Source organism: Bos indicus x Bos taurus, chromosome 6, assembly GCF_003369695.1.
Source record: "Bos indicus x Bos taurus breed Angus x Brahman F1 hybrid chromosome 6, Bos_hybrid_MaternalHap_v2.0, whole genome shotgun sequence".
NCBI classification, from domain to species: domain Eukaryota; kingdom Metazoa; phylum Chordata; class Mammalia; order Artiodactyla; family Bovidae; genus Bos; species Bos indicus x Bos taurus.
Window position 1 is genome coordinate 12,464,933 of NC_040081.1, and position 20,453 is coordinate 12,485,385.

At 41.7% G+C, this 20,453-nt stretch overlaps 1 protein-coding gene across 42 annotated transcripts in view; it reads right to left on the reverse strand.

Moving 5' to 3' along the window:
- ANK2 (ankyrin 2) overlaps positions 1–20,453 on the reverse strand; it is a 365,297-nt gene that overhangs the window by 13,786 nt on the left and 331,058 nt on the right. For 32 of the 42 annotated variants that reach the window (XM_027543778.1, XM_027543779.1, XM_027543789.1 and 29 more), the window contains 5 exons: positions 18,681–18,702; positions 7,895–7,969; positions 5,279–5,410; positions 3,766–3,909; positions 76–358 (listed from right to left, as the gene is read on the reverse strand). In XM_027543778.1, coding sequence (XP_027399579.1) covers positions 76–358; positions 3,766–3,909; positions 5,279–5,410; positions 7,895–7,969; positions 18,681–18,702 — 656 coding nt within the window. Of the gene's footprint in view, positions 1–75; positions 359–3,765; positions 3,910–5,278; positions 5,411–7,894; positions 7,970–9,511; positions 15,758–18,680; positions 18,703–20,453 lie in introns of all 42 variants that reach the window. The other 10 variants (XM_027543772.1, XM_027543764.1, XM_027543767.1 and 7 more) reach the window with 1 other exon arrangement.

A 20,453-nucleotide genomic window follows, 5' to 3' on the forward strand; every position in this document is an offset into this window, starting at 1 on the left:
GATATGGCTGGCACCCTAGCCATGTTGGCTGGCATCTCTGGACTGATCCAGCACAGCCTTTCTTTTGGAACTCACAAGTATTCTTGCTGTTCAAGAGCCGACTCCTCAGGCAGGTCTTGCATTTTCCCTGAGAAATCCTGTTGAACTTGCTCCTTTTGAGTCTGGGGAAGGAGCTCTGTTGCAGAGCCATCACCCTCAGTTTTGGGGATGCCATCCTGAAGAGTGGAGTAACCAACAGAAATGTCTTCCTCTGAGACGATGGGAGGGTGGTCAGAGGCCTCGTCCTCTTTAGAAGCAGCATGCTCCTCTTTCTGCTTGTGCTGGGCAGTGCAAAGCTCCTCTTGGAGTACTGAGAACCCTGGAGGGGAGAATGATTCCAAGTAAGTGTTTAATTGAAGCTAAACTTATTAAGTAGGTATTTACTAAGTAACTACTACATGCTACGCCTGTGATAGGTTCATGGTTACAAAGTTGATAGAAGCACTGTGTCTGCTTTCCATCTAATACTGACCATCTAGGGAAGCATAGGCAAGTAAGAAATATTAAAATGCACATGACTGGGCCACCAGTGCTAGCTGATGAATGCCAAGGACTCAATAGGGTCAAAGAATCAGGAAAGGAAATGCAGAGGGTGAGACAGCTTTAGGAGACCTAAAGATAAGCAGGAATCAACTGCAATAGTCAAGGCATAAATCTACATAGCAAGAAGAGGGTTAATACGAATGGTAATAAAAATACTACTACTCCTACTAATAGTTAACACGTTCTGAATCTTTATACTATACATCAGGTACCATTATGGGTTTCCCGGGTGGTGCTAGTGGTAAAGAACCTGTCTGCCAAAGCAGGAGACATAAGAGACATAGGTTTGAACCCTGCATCTGGAAGATCCCCTGGAGGAGGGTGTGGCATCCCACTCCAGTATTCTAGCTTGGCGAGTCCCATGGACAAAGGAGCCTGAGGGGCTACATACAGTCCATAGGGTCGCAAAGAACCAGACACAACTGAAGCAACTTAGCACAGCACGGGCATATTATAGGTGCTTTGCAAGTATGAACATGTATTAAACAAACACTCTGAGGTTAGTACTCTTCTTATGAAAGGTCTCTTAGACCGGGCCATGGAATTTCATTATATCAAGGGCAATAAGGAGTCACTAAAAATTTTTTTGGCAGAGATGTGACTGACATTCATCTCTCTCTCTATTCACTCAATAGATATAATATGTTGAGTTTTATATCTAATAGGTGTTTAGATACTGGATACATAGTAGTAAACAGGACAGTAAAAGTTTCTGGCCTCACTGAACTTGCATTTCTGCGGATATAGATTTATAATAACTTTTAGGGGGCACGGAAGCCAGGGGAAAAGTACAGAGTAAAACGGGGCCAGTATTTCAGATAAACTTGTCAGAAAAGGCTCCTTTTAGGAGCTGATACTTGAGCAGAGGCCTGAATAAAGTGAGAGAAAAAGGCACGTGATGATCTGAGGGAAGAACACCTCAGAATGGAGGGGACAAAAAGCACCAGAGCCTAGAAGCCTGAGAAGACGGAGGCGCCCAGGGAGCAAAAGTCAGGTGTCTTGGACTTGGAAAGACGGGGAGAGATAGGAGACAGGACAAGCTATGAGGCTCCTGCTGACGATAATACATGCCACTGTGTGAATTTACAGAATGTAAACTGCACAAAGGCACTGAAGGAGACTACCCCGTGACATAGGAGAAAAAAAGAAGAGAGGGTATCATTTTAAGAAGAAGAAGAAGGGATTAGTTTTCTGTCTCAAATGTTACAAGCAGGTAAAGGAAGATGAAGACTGAGTTGCTCAGTGCATTTGGTGATGAGAAGAAACTGGTAATTTTGCAAGATTCTTTGCTGTTGAGTGATGATGACCACACATGGCCTGTATGGATTCTAGAGACAGTTCTATAGAGAACGGGAAGAGAAAAAGTAGAGATGGGAAAGTTAGACTCTCCTTTGGAAGAGACTTCCCATGAAATGGCTGGAGAAACAGAACTTCATACAGGGGGACATGTTGGGTGAAAGAAGATATTTGCTTTGCTTTGCTTTTTAAAGCTGGGATCTATGAAGTACATTGTAATGCTCTAAAGCATGGTCTAGTTGTAGGAAGACAGAGTGGGTCACTGCAGGAGAGAAGCCCACAGCTGGTAAAGGGGATGAAATCCAGTATGAAAGGCGAGATGATGGTTTTAGCAAAGCAAGGCCATTTCATATAGCAGGGAAGGTCGAGTATAAGCACTGAGATGCACTTACGTTGGGAGATTTTGTGGTGAATGGATATGGACATTTGCTTATAGTTATTCTTTTTTTCTAAGGAATGTCAATTATGATCAGGTTGGAAAAAATGAAAAGAAGAGAAATATTGGAGGCTTGAAAGAAGAAGAGAAAATGCAAAAATACTGATGAGACAGATGAAGGAGAAAGAGTCAGTGAGAATGGAAATGAATGAGGGTAAATTAGGGAAATTTTAATATAAAAAATGAGGTAGGAACAATGGCTGGAGGTCCAGTGGGTTTGAAGGATGACTGTGTAGAAGCAAAGGAGGATGCAAGTGTAATCCCTCAAGTCAGGACTTGGAAGTAGTACAGTCACTGATGACTCAGTTTGGGTTGCAGGCATAGAAACGGGTTACTAAGGTAGAGTAAAAGACACAAGCATCAGCAGTGCCACCAAGGAGCTGAAGAAAGGGCACTGGGTATCACCCATGCTGATGGTTGCTATGCACTATTTGTGTGCATGCTGAGTCACTTCACTCATGTCCAACTGTGTGACCTCATGAACTGAAGTCCACCCGACTCTCTGGTCATGGGATTCTCCAGGCAAGAATACTAGCGTCAGTTGCCATGCCCTTCTCCAGGGGATCTTCCTGACCTGGGAATCAAACTCGCATCTGCCTGTGTCTTCTGCATTGCAGGCAGATTCTTTACCCACTGAGCCACCTGGGAATGCTGCTGCTGCTGCTGCTGCTAAGTCGCTTCAGTCGTGTCCAACTCTGTGCAACCCCAGAGATGGCAGCCCACCAGGCTCCCCTGTCCCTGGGATTCTCCAGGCAAGAACATTGGAGTGGGTTGCCATTTCCTTCTCCAATGCATGAAAGTGAAAAGTGAAAGTGAAGTCGCTCAGTCGTGTCTGACTCCTAGCGACCCCATGGACTGCAGCCTACCAGGCTCCTCTGTCCAGGTCCCCTTCATATTCATATGCTGAAACCCTAGTCCCATTGTGATGATATTTGGACAATGTATCCCTAGGAGGGAATTAGGTCATGAGGGGAGAGCCCTCATGAATATGATTAGTGAGTGCCCTTATAAGAAGAGGTTAGAGAGCTGGCTGTCCTTGATGTGAGGACAGAGCAAGAAGACAGCCACGAACCACCCTGAAGAGGGCCCTCACCAGACCCTGATTATGCTATCACCCAGACCTTGAACTTCCTGAAAACTTCCCTGGTTTTCAGAACCAAGAGAAATAAATTTCTGTTGTTTAAGCTACCCTGGTTTTCTGTTGGAGATCATGGTTTTCTGTTGGAGCAGCTCACAACGACTGAGACAGTGATGAAATATCAAACTATGAGCAGTATTCAGGTACCTAAAATGGGCAAGGAAGTCTCAGGGTAGTGAGGAGAAGAATGTATGACCAAAGACCATAGGCAACCCTCTGAAAAAGGAAGATGGTGGGTCTCACTGCCTGAATTAACCATACACAACAGGCACTCATACACAACAGGCACTCATACACACGCAAGCTGTCTGACCTTCACTATGATCCAGTGTAATGGTCTGCTCAATCTCTGCATAGCTATGACCGATGCGCTCCTGGAGAGCTTCTGTGCTGGTCTCCATGAGATGCACGATATCCATTCGGTTGATCTTGGTGAGACATTCAACGAGACTGGTATCTGGGATATTAAAGAAAAAACATTGATTACATCAGAGGGCTAGTCTTTTAAACCCTTTCCTTTAGTTGTCTTAGTGAATTTTTTTGTTGATACATTTTAAGTATAGGAAAAAATTTACTAAAATTTTGTTATCTGTACCAAAAACAGCCAAAGCCCAACTAAGGATCTTTGTAAGCAAACAAACAAGACAAACACACAAAACGGGTGACACGGCATGGTAATAAGCCCTAAAAGCAGAGCTACCAGACGGCGTGGAGAAGGTCCTGTCACATGTGATCCTTTGATAAAAAGCGATTTTCTAGTAAAAGTATATCCCACATATTGCGTGGGATATATTCATACTAGAAAAAGTATTTGTTGACTGCTGCTGCTGCTGCTGCTGCTGAGTTGCTTCAGTCGTGTCCAACTCTGCGTGACCCCATAGACGGCAGCCCACCAGGCTCCCCCGTCCCTGGGATTCTCCAGGCAAGAACACTGGAGTGGGTTGCCATTTCCTTCTCTAGTACATGAAAGTGAAAAGTGAAAGTGAAGTCGCTCAGTTGTGTCCGACTCAGTGACACCATGGACTGCAGCCTACCAGGCTCCTCCATCCATGGGATTTTCCAGGCAAGAACACTGGAGTGGGGTGCCATTTCCTTCTCCAATGCATGAAAGTGAAAAGTGAAAGTGAAAGTGAAGTCGTGTCCAACTCAGCGACGCCATGGACTGCAGCCTACCAGGCTCCTCTGTCCATGGGATTTTCTAGGCAGGAGTAGTGGAATGGGTCACCATTGCCTTCTCCGACTACTTGAAATTTAAATTTAACTGGGTACTCTCTATTTTTATTTTTATTTTCTGGCAATCCTGTCGAGAAAAATGGTAAGAGAAGGAAAGATAAATGTGGGCTGGAAGTCTCTAGGTAAGGTCTTCAAAGAGATATTAAAGGAAATAGCAAATTTAGACTAGCTGAAGGATAAGAAGCAGTTATGGCTACTTCCCATTTTATTTGATGTGGTCAGAATATCCACTTGACATTTTCCCCCTATTTTAGTTATTTAGGAGTAAAGGAAGCAGGAACTGAATGTAATATACCATCAATAAAACAATGATTAGTAAAGCAAGTGTCTGCTGTCAATATTTAGAAAATTTAAGGATCTTAATAACATTCCTGTTAGCAACCAGGGCTAGGATCACTTTTCACTACTTAATGCTGTTCACAGAAACACAGTACAAGAAGTTTCATGCAACGTGGTTATTTGAGAAATGTTATCGCTTCTTCTCATTTGCTTATAGCCGCACTTCAGATTGGGGGCACCTGACATAAAAGGCACTGAATAAGGCTTATTTCCACCTCCACCCTACTGCCTTTTAGTTAGAGCTCCCCACCCACCTGTAGCATGTCTCCCGTCCCTTTCTAGCCAGTACTTCAACAGCGCATGACTCTGATCCTGCAGGGAGTTAGGGTTCTCAATTCGAATTTGATGAATTTGCTCTTCAGTGAAGTCCAGTTCTCTTGCCAACTCTAGAAGAGAAAATACTTTGTAAACACATTAACTTCAAAGTTTGAGTCTCAACACCTCGTCTTGTGATCTTGCAAATGATGAGTTCTTTCTACTGCTGTAACAGAGTTCCTTTATGTTTTCCTATTAGAAAAGACTCTCATATGCCTTTGTTCTTCTAGCACTAACCCCAGATATTTTCCTTACAACTGGGTTTGGAGTTGATCACTGTCATAGTGGAAAAAGTAAGTTTGAAACAATGATTATAAAACATGTAAATTCAGGCCCACTCATTTAATTCCAAAATTAGAAGAGACCATTAATACTGGCTTATATTCTTAATCAAGATAATGGAAAATAAATGAGTGAAAACAGTAGAAGAGACCATGTCTCACTTTTAATCATAATTAGGTAATTTTCAAATACTATAAATCCTGTTTCTGAGTACTTGGATAAATGTTGGTTACAGCTGTATTACGGTGGTTGGATAAACTCTTTTCTACAACATTATGTCATATGAATAAAAGGTCTGGGAAGCATTAACTGACCTAGGGAAGAAGCCACAAAGTTCTTATTTAAAGTCTATACCACTAACATTCTACATGGATGCTAATGTATTGAGGGGTGTGTGTGTATAAATGAGGTGTCCTCTTTAGAGGGTAATTTGCTAATATCTTTCTAAATTAAAAATATACATATCCTTTACCCAGCAATTTTCCTTTTAGGGGTATGCCCTACAGTGCGTGCGTGCTCAGTTGTGTCTGACTCTATGCGACTCCATGGACTGTAGCCCGCCAGGCTCCTCTGTCCATGGAATTCTCCAGGTAGAATACTGGAGTGGGTTGCCACTTCTTTTCCAGAGGATCTTCCCAAGCCAGGGATCAAACCCACACTTCTTGCATCTCCTGCATTAGCAGGTGGATTCTTTACCTCTGAGCCACCAGAGAAGCCCATGCCCTACAGACACAGCCACAAATCTACCAGTGCACAAAGATATTTACTGCCACTAATAAGAAACAGCCTAGGCATCCATCAACAAAGGCCACTGATGGAATGGCCTCCTATACAGTGGAATTAAATATTTATTTAAAAGAATTACATAGATATTTCTATGCTGATGGATTATTTATGAGAAATACTGTTAATTACTCAGCTTATTTTTTAAATAATAGGCATAGATGTGAGCACTGCAGATTTTGTCTGAATACATGAGAAAGTGTTAGCAGTTACCCTTGAGGAATGGAGCTCGAAGATAAGATGTAGGTAGTGTGAGGGACTTATTTACATTTTATACCATTCCATATGATTTTAAGGTTTGAATTTTCACCAACTATAACAGATACTGCATTTAACATACATATACATACATACTTAAAAAGCAAAGTAAATAATTCGGAATGCTAGCTATTTAATAAGTCAACTAGGGATATTTTGAGATCCTCCCTTCCTCTAAATTCCTCAATTAAATAAATATGATCAGTATTATTAAATTACTTTAAACTATTTCATTTATTCTACATTATCAATTATCTTTGTTTTAAGAGTATTATGACTTCATACCCAATCTTTAAGAAACTTAAAGGAGCTTAATATTAACTTTATAATGTTTCAATTACGTAGTCTTCCAGGTTCCTCTGCCCATGGAATTCTCCAGGCCAGAATACTGGAGTGGGTAGCCATTCCCTTCTGCAGGGTATCTTCCCAACCTAGGGATCGAATCCAGGTCTCCCACAATGCAGGCGGATTCTTTACTGTCTGAGCCACCAGGGAAGCCCTTATACTGTTTCAGTTAAGTAGTCACAAATGACATAAAAGTCAGACCAAAAAAAAAAACCAGGAAAAAGCAAAAAATCTTGACAATCTTGCTTTAGTATGTTATATCATAGGAAAGATAAAAGGGTATACCTTTTAAATGCTTATTTGTAAATAAACCACATTGATTTTAGAATTTACTTCACATCAGAAAAATTATTTAACATATCATTTCTAAACTGAAACATGCCTATTTCTCAGAAAATTAGTGAACATCTCATTCATATGTATTTTAACTTTCATTTGAAGTTACGTTTAATACTGTTTACAATGAAAATATCTGAAACAAGGTATCTAAAACAAGAAATTCAAATTGAATTTCAAATTAAATTCTGGTTGAATTTAAAATTAAATTCTATGACAACTGCATCTAACAATGGTTTTGAAACACAGTAATCTCTCCAAAATTTAGATATCCAAAGGAGGGTGGTGGGAGTTGTTTTGTTCTCAACCTAAAGTTCTATTATTCAAAATTCCAGAGACAATAAAAGGCTTGCCCTGGTTCACAAAGTGAGTTAATGCAGACCCCAGATTTTTGAGTTCACAGTTTATCATTCTTTTCACTGTTCCATGTGGTCTTCCTCAAGGGGAAAAAAAAAAAGACCTTTTACTTTGTCAATGACACTTGGCTGATGCAAACTATGTCATTCAAACCAAGCAGGTTTTGTTGAAGAAATGGGTCATATGCATTTTACCTGTCCAGCTGAAGCCAAGGTGATCAGCAATATATGCCAGCCTTTCCTCAATCCGTTCCTGCTCATCCTGTTGATCTATAGAAGGTCAAAAACAGAATGGCCAAAAGTTGTCCATGACAGGAGAGGGACCACAGTACTGATCATCCAAAGAAAGACAGTCAATTGTCCAAATATTTGATTACAGCACAAGTTAACTATAACATTTTAAATCATATTAAATTGTGTGTTTGCCTGATTTCTGGAATGGAATGGGGGGGTACATTTAATAAAAATCATGGAAACCATCTGCTTCCATATCTCTTTAATCAAGACTAGCCATTGGACATAATTGCATAAGTTACTGATTTCTAGTAATCTTACGACTTTCCTCTTAAATTGTCTGAGAGGATACTGCCCACCCTAAGATAATCATCTTGCTCATCAAACAGCAGAAAAATCTTAAATGGGATGGAGAAGTGGAGTAATTGGTTAGGACCTCCTATTATTGCCTGTGGCAGTATAAGATCACTTCTGAGTCACATAGCAAAAAATCACATCCAAGATTCAAGAGACCTAGATCACCGGTTGATCGGACCATCCCGGTTTTTTCCGTATGGCCAGAAACAACGTTTGTCTTGGTCCTGGTGACCTTGGAAGAAGGAAGAATAAAATGTACATAGTTGTACGTGTATGTTATATTAGTATGTATATATGCCTTTTGGGCAAAGTTTCTGTCTGCTTACCACTAAGTAAACTCAGATAATGCTCCCACAGACTACAATTTTGCCTTTTATTTTTAACTTCCATTAATCGATGGGCAGCATTTTAGGTCATGGTATCATGACATTTTTTATAATCCAAATTTAAGAATAATAGTCTTTATTGTAGAGATATTGGAAGACCAGAGGCTTCTTCTCAAAGCCATCTATGGTTTCCTTTTTTCATAATTCAAAGGGTCATCATCCCCTCACAGTCAACTTAAATCATGCAAAGTTTGAGTTTTCGTTGTCTGCTGCATCTATTCAGAGTCCATTCTCTATTCATCTGTCGCATAAATGAAAAGCATGCTTTTACCTTATGATTGCTTAAAGTATTTACCATTGGTATCTGAAATCCAACCTTTCTAAATAAAAACAAATCCACAACAATTAGAATTTCATGATATGTGAAATCTTCTTGTGCAAACGGCTTTCTAATGATCACAAAATTGCGAAGTACTAATTATTTCAAAGTACACAAAAGAAGAGAAAGCAATGAATCCTCATAATACAAAATGAAACCAAATAAATCCATGTGCTTAATTTGAGGCTAAAGCCTGGAAAGTCAGAACAACAAAACTCAAAGCTTGCATGGCCTCACGTGCAGCGGCTAGAGGAAAGGCAAGATCCTGGTTGCCTGCCGATCATGTTTATGTTTTCCATAAGCATTCTCATTACTCAATCTTGAGATTGTTTCCACGGACAAGAGTATACAGAGAAAGCCACAAAACACAAAGGGCTTACACAAACATAGTAACCACTACAGAAAGCTTAAAGGAAATGAGACACAAATCACCAACTAAAACAGACATACAAAAAATAAAACTATATCAAATTTATGACATGCGTAGCACAGGGAATCCCAGTGGCTGGCAAATACCTTCAGCATGGTCATGGCCATTTTCATCAGGGATGCGTTCGATCAGAGTCTCAATGGACTCATCCCAAATGGGCCTTGTGTCAAAGAGGTCCTCAGGAATTGAGTTCTCGGTCTCAACAGGTGGCAGATTTTCAATTACTGAAACTTCCAGGGCACTACTACTTTCATCATCTGAAACTAAATCTTGCTCCCTTTCTGACTGTGTAAGTCTATCCACTAACTTGGAAGCTTCATCACTAATCTCCTCAAAGAATTCTATGGAGTTCCTGTAAAGATCAAAGAAATGCTCCTTATTGTCTTTTGTGGGGCTTGTGGGCCCCCTGCAGGAAGATGCGGTGCTTTTGCTCTTTACTGGCAATCGGGATGCAAATATCTTTGGTCTTGTGGCCCCTTCCTCTGATTCTAACTCAAGCTCCTCTTCCTCACCTGTGCTTTCTATTTCTGCCTCAGTGTAACTTCTAGTTTCTACTGGACATTTGGTCTTCACGTCCAAACTGGCATCAGATTCAGATTTGCTTCTATCATCTGGTGCACTGCTTGTCAAGTCCTGTCCCTGGGGACGACCTGTCTTCTTTAGAGGTGAGTCTAGATGTGAAGGCTGCTGCTCCACTCTTTGGGCAGGTGCTTTCACGGGGATTTTAGACTTTGGTTTTGCTTCATCTTCTTTACTTTCCTCATCCAGGCTGGGCAGAAAATCTTCAGAAAGGGAACTCTCATATTCCACCGATGGAGGTATTGAGGTTGAAGTGGGGATAGTCCTTACAGGGATTTTGGATTTGCTCTCAGTAGAAGGCACATTCTCCATGGTTGCAGTAGGGATTTCAATGACTGATTTCTGTTCCTCTGGGGAGGAATCGGGAGAATCATCACCCCGATCTGAATATACAGACCTAGTGACTGTGGAAAAATCTAACTGAACTTGTACAACTTGTTCAGGGAAGTCAGGGCAAGTGGTCTGCTTCTCGCTGGATGGAGGAAGAGAATCACCCATTTGCCTGGTGGGTAGGTCCTCAAGCCCTGTAGAAGTAGCCTCTTTCATGGATGTTTCTGTGGAGGCTGAAATGTCTATTTGGGAGCTAAGTGGGGTATCTGAAGTGTGTATTTCTTCTACCTCCTCACTCAGGTCATCTGGGAGTAACTCTGCTTCATCATCCACTGTTTCTTTTGATTCTGAGAGTGTTAATGACTCAGCTGATGTCTCCACCTGTGGGGCCTCAGCACCTGTACCTCCTTCTTTCATGTCTTGTGAGACAGCCTCTTCCCTGGATTCTTGCCCAATTTGGAAAAAGTGAAAGCTTTCATCGGCATAGGACCTTTTGGTCATATCAATGGCACCACTTCGGGTCATCTCAAACAATTTTCCTTCCTGAAAGAGAAATGGATTTTGCTCACTGGTTGGGGTCCCCTCTTCAGTTGGGGTCCTAGCAGGAGTGGTGTCAGGGGTGGTACCCTGTGACTGTCTGTCTACCATCAAACCAAATATCTTCTGTTCTTCCTCTTTCACTCGAGCCTCAAAGGCTTCGTCATCCTCACGGATTTCACTCCAGGAATCAGAATCCACATCAGTTTTTGTGATGATGACTTTGCTTATTTGTTCACTGACAACTGTTGATGTTTTTGGTACAGGTGGCTCCAAAGATGAGGAGGCTCCATGTGACTGTATTTCCTGCAAGGTACTCTCTTGTTTGGATTCTACTTCCAAGACCTGCTCCTCAAAATTAGCTTCTTTACTTGAAACAGTTTTATCAGAGGAGCTTGTCTCTACTACATCTTCAACAGAGGATGTGATGGTAACAGAATACTCTTCAGAAGAATGAAAACTTGTGTGCCTTGTATCCGTTTGGGTTTTGCTTTCTTCACCAGAGAAAAAAGATTGAGAAGGAACATTTTCATAAGGGCTTATGATTTGAGGATCATAGATTTCCTCAGTCTCTGTTGGGTCTGACACTGGAACATCCAAGGATGATCTATCAGTTTGAGTAGTAATGAGTGAATCTTGAATGGAACAGTCCTCTGGTAAGCTCTCAAAAGCTTGGTCAGGTTTTGTGACCTCCATTTCTGTAGCAGAAGCTGTAGAGACCATGTCTTCATCTAATTCTTTTGCTTCAGATGCTGGACAAAGAGGTAAAGAGGAGAAAGATGGAGAGCCTTCACTGGGGGGATCTGCTTGTGAAGATTCGACTTCAGGAACATCAAGCTCTTCTAGGTCGTTCTCACCAGTGTCTTGGAGGGCTAGTGATTCCTTATGGATAACTAGCTGCTCACTGACATCGTCACCAGGGGAACTGCGGAGACCTGAAGAGACAGGAGCAGCTGAGTCGCTAGGACTCCCAATCTCATACTCAAGGCCATCACAAAGTTTTGATTGATAAGTATCTCCATTCAGATCATCATAAGACATATCTGGTCCATCAGTGGGAAGAGCATGACTGTCTTCGGGTAAGCGAGATTTATAATCTTTTTCTTCTTCTGATTTATCTGAATCTTCCTGAGCATCTTCATTCATCTTAAAAGTGTACTGTTTGGAAACGATAGGCTGGAATTGTATTTCTTCAGGACTGGAATTTGAGTCTATGCTGGATGGAAGTGGGGAAGGAGGCTGCACTCGAATAACTGGCTCTGCCAAGAGACCTGAGTCAGCACCTTTCTTCAGCTGTGTCAACTCAGGTTCACTTTCTGAGGAGGAAGAAGCCTCCCTGCCCTCTGTTGTTACTACCACAGGAGCGTCACTTTCATCCTCGACACTCTCTGTGTGTTTTGGTTCATCCGTGTCTGCTGAACAGTCGACATCTGCATCAGAGGATGAAGAAGATTCTTCCTGCTTGGGTTCTCTTTTGTAGTCCCTTTTCTGCTTTGCTTCTTGTTCAAGTTCATCAAACGTTTTGACTTTGGTTACCATTTTAAACATTTCCTCTTCCGGTGTGAACCTCTTTTTCTCCCCATTTTCTGAGTCGTCCTCCTCCGCACATTCAGGAATCACAGCTGGTTTTGGTGTGTCTGTGGTTTTGGGCGTGACCTCGTAGCTAACTTCTTCGGAGCTGGGGGTGTCTGGGGAAAGGGGACTCTTCCCCGAGCTCTCCATGAGTGACGTCTGCTCGAGGCTGTCATCCTCGGCACTGCCGTCGGGGTCTCGGAGCAGCCGGGACCGCACAGAGGCCACTTCCGTGAAGAGCTCGGTCTTGGCAACAGCTGAGGGAAGAGGAAAGTGACTTGGGAGAATTCCAGCCTTCATCTTTGGTTCAACGGGGCTGCTTTCAAGAGAGTCACGGCAAGGGGATTCCTTCAGAGGACTTGGTTCCAGAGAATCGGGAGTTTTGTGCGAAGAGTTATCTTCCAGCACAGGGCTGGCCTCCAGGGAGTCTTTGTGGCTCACAGCGAAGGATTCATCAGCCCCAGGGCTGAAAACCTCACTCTCGCGGCTAGGGAGTGCGAGTTCTAACCCTTGCGGACTTCTAATGGCTGCCTGGGGCTTTGATTCAGTCCCTGAACCTGCCTTTACAGCAGCCTCGGACAACGGTGAGGCCTCTGCCTCCCCTGAGGGCTTGGTGGCTGTGGATTCCTGAGCTTCGGTATCAGTTTGTGTTTCGTGGGATGGACTAATGTGTGCACGTGGACCTTCGTCACAGGTCACTTCCTCAGTCAGTCCTTCGGATGTTTCTTTTGCTAATGATACACTTTGACCACCAAGGCTGTCACCTTCCTGTGGGGGGCATATGTCTTTGGAAGGGTCTGGGGTGGCCTCTGTCAGCTGATGCTCAGCAGAGGACTCTACTGCCTCGGTGACTGCAGCACCTTGCCCTTCAGAACCATCAGCAACATCTTTGGTTGAGGGATGTCCTTTTTCGGAATGACTTTCTGGTGCTGTTTCTAACTTGGTAGTTTCATGTGTTTCCCCAATCTGCTCCTCACTTTTCTTTGGCGAGAAGGAAAGGCTCTCTGGGCTTGTCTCGGGGGTCTCGGCTAGGCCCTCATGTTTATAGCTTTCCTCTGAACTAATCTGAGGGGTCCCTTCCATCAGGCTGCCACATGGAGAATCTGCCACCCCTTCGGGCTTCAGGCTCTCAGAACTGCCATGTAAAGCGCCACTCTGCAAAGACAGGGCTGGGAGGAACTCATCTTTCATGTAATCTAGTGGAAATGTCGTGTTGAAAGGACTAGTGAGCACTTGGTCTAAGTGAAGCTGTGCCTTCTCAGGCTCCTCAGTCATACGGAACTGCTGGTATTTGTCATTGTCTTCCAGTTCTTGCTTAATGACGTCAGAAAAGTCAGTGGAGGTTTTCCGGTCTGGGCTGATCTGGAGATCCATGTCTCCCTGGTCGTCAGCCAGCTTTTCTTTGGGGACTTCGCTATCTTTATGGCTTTCTTCTTCAGGCACTGGCTGAACAGGTTCGGGTGTTTTGTGGTTGAGAGATTTCTCCTTTTCTCCAGCCCCATCTTCTCTCTTAAACCCTGTGGAGGAAGCACGGACTGCTCTTCTGGGTTCTGAGAATCCCGTGACCAGGAACCTCTGGCCTCGTTTGATTGTCTGACTCTCCGTTTTCTGCGCTTCTCTTGGGGTTACTATCGGCCCCTTTTCTTTTTCTAGCCGACCTCTACCCTTTTCTTGTGGCTGTTTTGGTTTTGCAGATTTGTGCTCAAAAAGTCCAGTCTTGTGTTTCGATGGGTCCTGACCTGACTGGAAAGCTTTCATCAGCTCCCGAACAGACATGGTCTCCTCGATTCTTTCTGTTTTTGAGGTGGGGGAGACAGGTGGTTGTTTGTCTGTTTTCCCAGAAGGTGACACGGGCAGGTGCTTCTCAGTTTTCCCGGAGCTTGAGACAGGAGAATGCTTTTCCATCCTTCCAGCGGGTGACACCGGCAAGCGTTTCTCTGTTCTGCCAGGAGATACCGGCGGATGTTTCTCGGATCTCCCAGAGGGAGATCCAGGGGGACGTTTATCTGTCTTACCTGAAGGCGAAACAGGAGGGTGTCTTTCTGTTTTTGTAGAAGAGGACATAGGGGAGTGTCTTTCCGTTTTGGTCGAGGGTGAAACGGGTGAGTGTTTCTCAGTTTTGCTTGAGGATGACACAGGGGACTGCTTTTCAGCTTTCGCGGAGGGTGACACAGGCGAGTGTTTCTCGTTCTTACTCGATGGTGATACCGGAGGGTGCCTTTCTGTTTTGGCAGAGGAGGAAAGAGAAGTGTGTCTTTCTGTTCTAGAGGAGGCGGACGCTGGCGCATGCCTCTCTGACTTCAGAGAGGGCGATGCAGTCAAATGTGTCCTTTGTGTTACCTTTTTTGGCACATCCTCTTTGCCTTTGACTCTGACAGGCAACTTGCTTCGACCCTTCTGTTCATCTTCCACTCGTTTCTGAAGGGCCTTCACCTTGTCCTTTATGGAACCAATGGGCGTTTCCTCTATCAAAGGTGACGTAGCTTTTACAGCAGGAAGAGGCTCGGGGGCTGAACTTGTGTCTTCATCTAATGACTCTTCTGAACTCCCTTTTTTAAGTTCTGTTTTTTCTGCACTAGCTTGTGGACTGTCCTCCTTCTGCTTTTGTTTCTCCTTTAATTTCCTTCTCACCGGCTTCTTGATCCCCAGGCTTGGTTTGGGCTGTTTCTGTGTACTCTGTGTCTCCTCTGAGGGTGCATCTTTGCCTTCGCTTTCTGAGCGCCTGCTGGGACCCTGAGCCTCAGGCTTCTCCCCTACCATACCTTGCTCCTTCTGGGGCTGCTCTTCGTGAGGAGGCACATAGGAATTCAGATCCTCAGTAAGGTAGTTCACTAGCCCCGTTGAGTCTTTCTCTACTTCTACTTTGGTCTCTTTATCTAGTCTAACTTCTACACATGGGTATTCGGCGATCTCTAAAGATGCTTTTTGCTTAGCCTCCTCTATCTCCTCCTCACTGACAATGACCCACTCCTCCTCCACTAACTCTCTCTCTGGCTGAGACCTCGGCACACTGCCTTCATCTCCTGTGCAGGTTCCGCTTCTCAGGATTTCGTTCACCTTCTCTAAGTCCTCTTTAACTCTTTCAACAATTTCAAAAGGCTCCCCTGGCTCTTCCTCTGCAGCCTTCACCAGCTCCTTCACTTTGATGGAACCTGCCCTATCAGATCCATCTGTGGTCAAGATGGCGGTCATTTTGATCAAATCTTGTTTCATCTCAGAAACTTCAGAGAGCAAGTCCGGACTTGCCAGGACAGGAACTTCATTAACCAGGTGACTTTTCAGGACAGATGTTTCTGTAGATTCTGTCTCATCATCTTTGATGTGAATGGAAAAACATCGAAAGTAAAATGGAAATCAAAAAAGATATTGGCAAATGTAATCAGGACTGAAACGACACAGTGTCTTTTCCTGTCGTGGCGGGAGGGACAACAAAATGGGCTGGGAATGGTGGATCCACAAGGTCTCAGGATACAAAAGCAAAGCAAGGCTAACGGAAAAAAAACTGAAAAGGAAAAATGAGCAGGAAATAACTTGCTTAATTTTCTCACTTGTAGCACATCCACACATATAACAAAGCTTTAACAAATAATCAAGACACACACACACAAAATCACAAAACAAAGAACGAACGCAGTGAAATTACACAGAGATATCTCAAGATTGTTCAGATGTTACAGATCAATGTCGAAAAAAAATGAATATGGGAAAAAAAGGAAAAAAGCATTAGAAATCGCAGATAGTTGATTTCCTCTAGGAGAAAGCCAGTAGTAGCAAACTCAGAATACTTCCTAATGAGGTATATACGTTATTTAATCATAGAAAAATCTGGAACGCAGCATGTTTAGTTCTGCCAATATACAATGACTATATAAAATATATCTGAATCAGCTGCAAACCGGCATTTCATCTAAGGGAAATTCACACCTAACAATGAAACAAACAGTCTTGTGCTGAGAGGCATGGTCCTTTCCTTGGAGCAACCTCCTTGCTTAGACACGTAATGGACAGACCAAGGAGGGAAAGAAAGGAAAGGAAAGAAAAACAACAAAAACGATTGTGATTAAACTTATATGTGAGTCCAAAGTTAAAATGTGATGCATGGCAACCCAAATCAGAGACAGTCACACGGGACACACGCACAGTTTATGTAAGCCAAGTTATTTCCATGCAAAGCAAAGGTGGACTAAAACTGGTGGAGAGGCAGCCTTGCCGAGATGCACGGGCGGGAAGATGGTGAGAAATTAGAACACATGTGGAAAACGACTGTGGTGAAGCATAGTTATTTCCCTAAAAGCCCATACACAAGATGCTCAACGCAGCATGCGTGAGGCATGGGTAGTGGGTGCCTGCATCCATTAAAGCAAGGAGGACAACTCAAACTCGTTTAGAATTCACTCATGAAAAGACCGTGGTTCAAAAAGCCCTTTCAACAGAGCTCTTCTTTGGAGATTACTTCATACCTGGATGAAGATTATTTTATGATTGTTTTTACACTAAAAGAAAGCCAAACATGGGACTTCCCTGGCAGTTCAGTGGTTAAGAGCTTCCACTACAGGGGATAAGCATTTGATCCCTGGTTGGGGAACTAAGATCCCACATGCTGTACAATGTAGCCCCCCCACAAAGGGAGGCCAAATGTAAGCCTATATTTGAAAATTTTTAAACAGTCACGATACCTTGATTCATTCAGGAGGATTAATGGCACTATATCAATATAGTAACCTTTTTTTTTTAAATGATTGAGCCAGATGGATGAATTTTTAATTCCTATAAGCTTATATCCAAGGAATAAAGGGTCATTTAAATAAACATATTAGTACCAAAGAAAAAAGTGGAATAATAAAATCTCTTTATAAAAAGGAATTAATGAAAGCAATAATAATGTAAAAGTTTTTATAAACATAAGCGCCTTCTCTTGAGAGAATCAATATTTGTTGAGATATACTCTGTGAAATGCATATATAAAGATATATTTAACTTATATTAATACAGATTTGTTCAGATATAAAACAATGAAAATATCCAGAATTTTAAATATGCTAGTCCTAAACAAAGATTTATAGTGGTTAGTAATGGTGGTTAATAATGGCAACTAGCTTGTATCTTACATCATGATCTTAACCCTCATATTTAAGAGGGTAAGGAGACTCTTAATTAAAAGTATTTCAAAAACTTAGCAGTAAATTACATTGTGCTAGGACTTCAAGAAAGGGGGGGGAAAGTCCAAAGATTACTGCATTGGGCCTAAAGACCATATTAAACATACTTCTAAGTTTTCTCCTTTTGGGAATAGCACTCTGAAATACAGTGAATCAAAATAAATCTTAAGATGAATAAACATTAAAAATCAGATTTTTTTCTAAAGCATTTGGGACATAAGAGTAGGAAAGAATCCTGAAAAACTCAATTTCTTCCACACAAGAACCTAGTAACCAGAAACAAGCCAACAAACTGAAAATTTAACTGAATGTTACAAACCTAAAATGAGCTCTAAGATAGCTCTCTCAATGTCTATAAAAATCAGTTCTTTCTGTACTATATTATGCTTAGGCTTTGCATCATTATTTAAAATTAGCCCTATTATGACATTACGACATACTGTTATGATTAGTAATTTCATCCAGGAGGTTTTCATTTTTGCTTTTCCTGGTTCTTAATTTTTTCAGAACACTTTTTACAAAAGTCCATCAGACCTCAGCCCTAGAGAAGTCAGTTACACTTCACCACAGTAAGAGGTGCAAGGGGTGGGGGGGTGGTGTGAGGGGAGCGTTAGCTTTAGCTGAGAACTATTAAGACAGTATCACTTTTGCAGATGTGGCCTACATAAGTAATGAGCTCTCTACTGATGTCAGGGTCGCTTGATGTAAAAAGTGATACTGTCACATCAGAGCTTAAAAAAAATGAGATGACAATGTTATGCTAACAAATGGACAAAAACGGTAGGGTGAGTTTCTAAACAAGCATAACAGCAAAAGCAGGGTTAACAGGGATCCAAAAGAAAGTGAATGCTTAGATGAATAATCATTGCATTTTACTGATAATTTGCTCACAAATTAGATATATTCATAATTTAACTGGCCAAGCTGCTTCTCTAAAAATATATTAATGATTAATAAGGATAATATAAAAATATAAATATTATAATGGTTAGTAATGGCAACTAGCTTGCATCTTAATTCATGCTTTTCTTTATTGTAGCCAGCTTTCACACAAACTCAGTTTTATTTGAAATCTTACTTTTTTCTGATGTCATATCGATCTGAAAGAAAAGATACATAAATTGAATGGTTACAAATAGTGTTGTGTCCCATATCCCCGATGTACACAATAAACTCTATCATAATTATAAACATGGGAGACACCATAAGTTATAGGAAGGTCAGAGTAATTTGCTACGGTTCTTCCCCAAGAGTGTCTTTGATTCTTATCCTAACTTTGGAAAGAACAAATCTGCTTTCTAGACACTATAGGTAGAAAGTCCTTTCCAACATGTTTCTTTGGAAGATATGACCTAGAGGTGTTTGATATTAGAAATAGATATTAGGGAAAAGGGCCAGGAAAAAAAAAAAGTGAAGTAGGTATAAAACAGCGTCAATTTAGTTGAGAAAAAGCAAAGAACATGCCCGAGTGATATGTTCTATAGAAACTGTTCCATTATTAGTTACAAGACAGAATTCCAAATCCCCAAAATAACACAAACTAGATCTCTTGCACTGAATAGTTCCTGAAAATATTCAATAGAAAATCGTAAGCCTAACAGAAAAATTCATTTGGATATAATAGCAAAGCTGGTTTCATAACTGTGTTGCTCTTTCAACAAAGTATGTAGGTATCATTTGACCAGCCTGGGGATCAAGTCGTCAGCTACAGAAGGGAAACTGAATACGTGAGGCAAAGAGTGACTGCACACTTGGGGGCAGGCATGGCTTCAGTCTTGTAAGTTTATTGTCATCTGGTCATACACGGTAGCACAACGAGGCTATAATCACCCCTCTCATCCTGCTCCACGGCTGGTATGAATAGAGAAGGGAACTGACGGGTAGTCTCTGAACTGATAAAGGCCTTACATTTTAAGCTGGTGAGCACAAGGGTATTTATTATCTTTTTCTTCATGGTTTTGTATTTCAAATCCATCATAACAACATTAAAAAATAAAATGGTGTATTTGAAAACATTTATGTGAAACAAATAACAATTCCATTTGTCTGTCTTAGAGATATGAAGCAATATGTTAATTAAGTATAAGAACTTTTTCAATAATTTCTTTCATTTCTGTAATGCTTAGGCATTTTCAGATCTTTATTAGGAAAAAAACATACTTTCTTTGACTATCAAAGCAGGTATAATTCAAATGGCTATTTATTCAAGGTAATCTCTCTAAGACTCATTTTTTTCATCTGTCATATAGCACCTATGGTATGACAACATACATCTTTTAGCATGACTGTGAGATCACTGTTGATGGGGTATGTGGAATACTTAATAAAGTGTCTACCTTATAAGAAGTGCTCATTATTAGTAGCGTTCTGCATTATAATATTAATATAGTAAGATGGATGAACTGTATACTCCTTTTGATTTCAGTGGTTCTCAAACTTTTGTTCTCAAGACGCCCTTTATACTCCTAAAAAAACACTGGGGAGTGTGAAGAACTTTTGCTTATGTTTAACATATATAAATATGTGTCTGTATTACAAATGATAGCTGAGAAAATACAAGAACCCAAGTGTAAACAAGCCCACGTTCCATAGTGTCGGGGTGATAATGTCATCATATGCAGTGCAGCCTCTGGAATACTTCTGTGTAGCTTGTGAGGATATGGGGGCTAAAAGGCAAATGATGACTCAGGACTAAGGAAACAGTTTTATCCTCCCGGCATCTCCTGACCAACCTTTGAGAACCACTGAGATTGTGGTTTGATTTTCAGTAATTGGTAGAGAAATCTGTATTATTGCACAGACAGGTAATAATTTATAGGGAAGTTTTAGTGTCCTATGAAATCAGTCCATA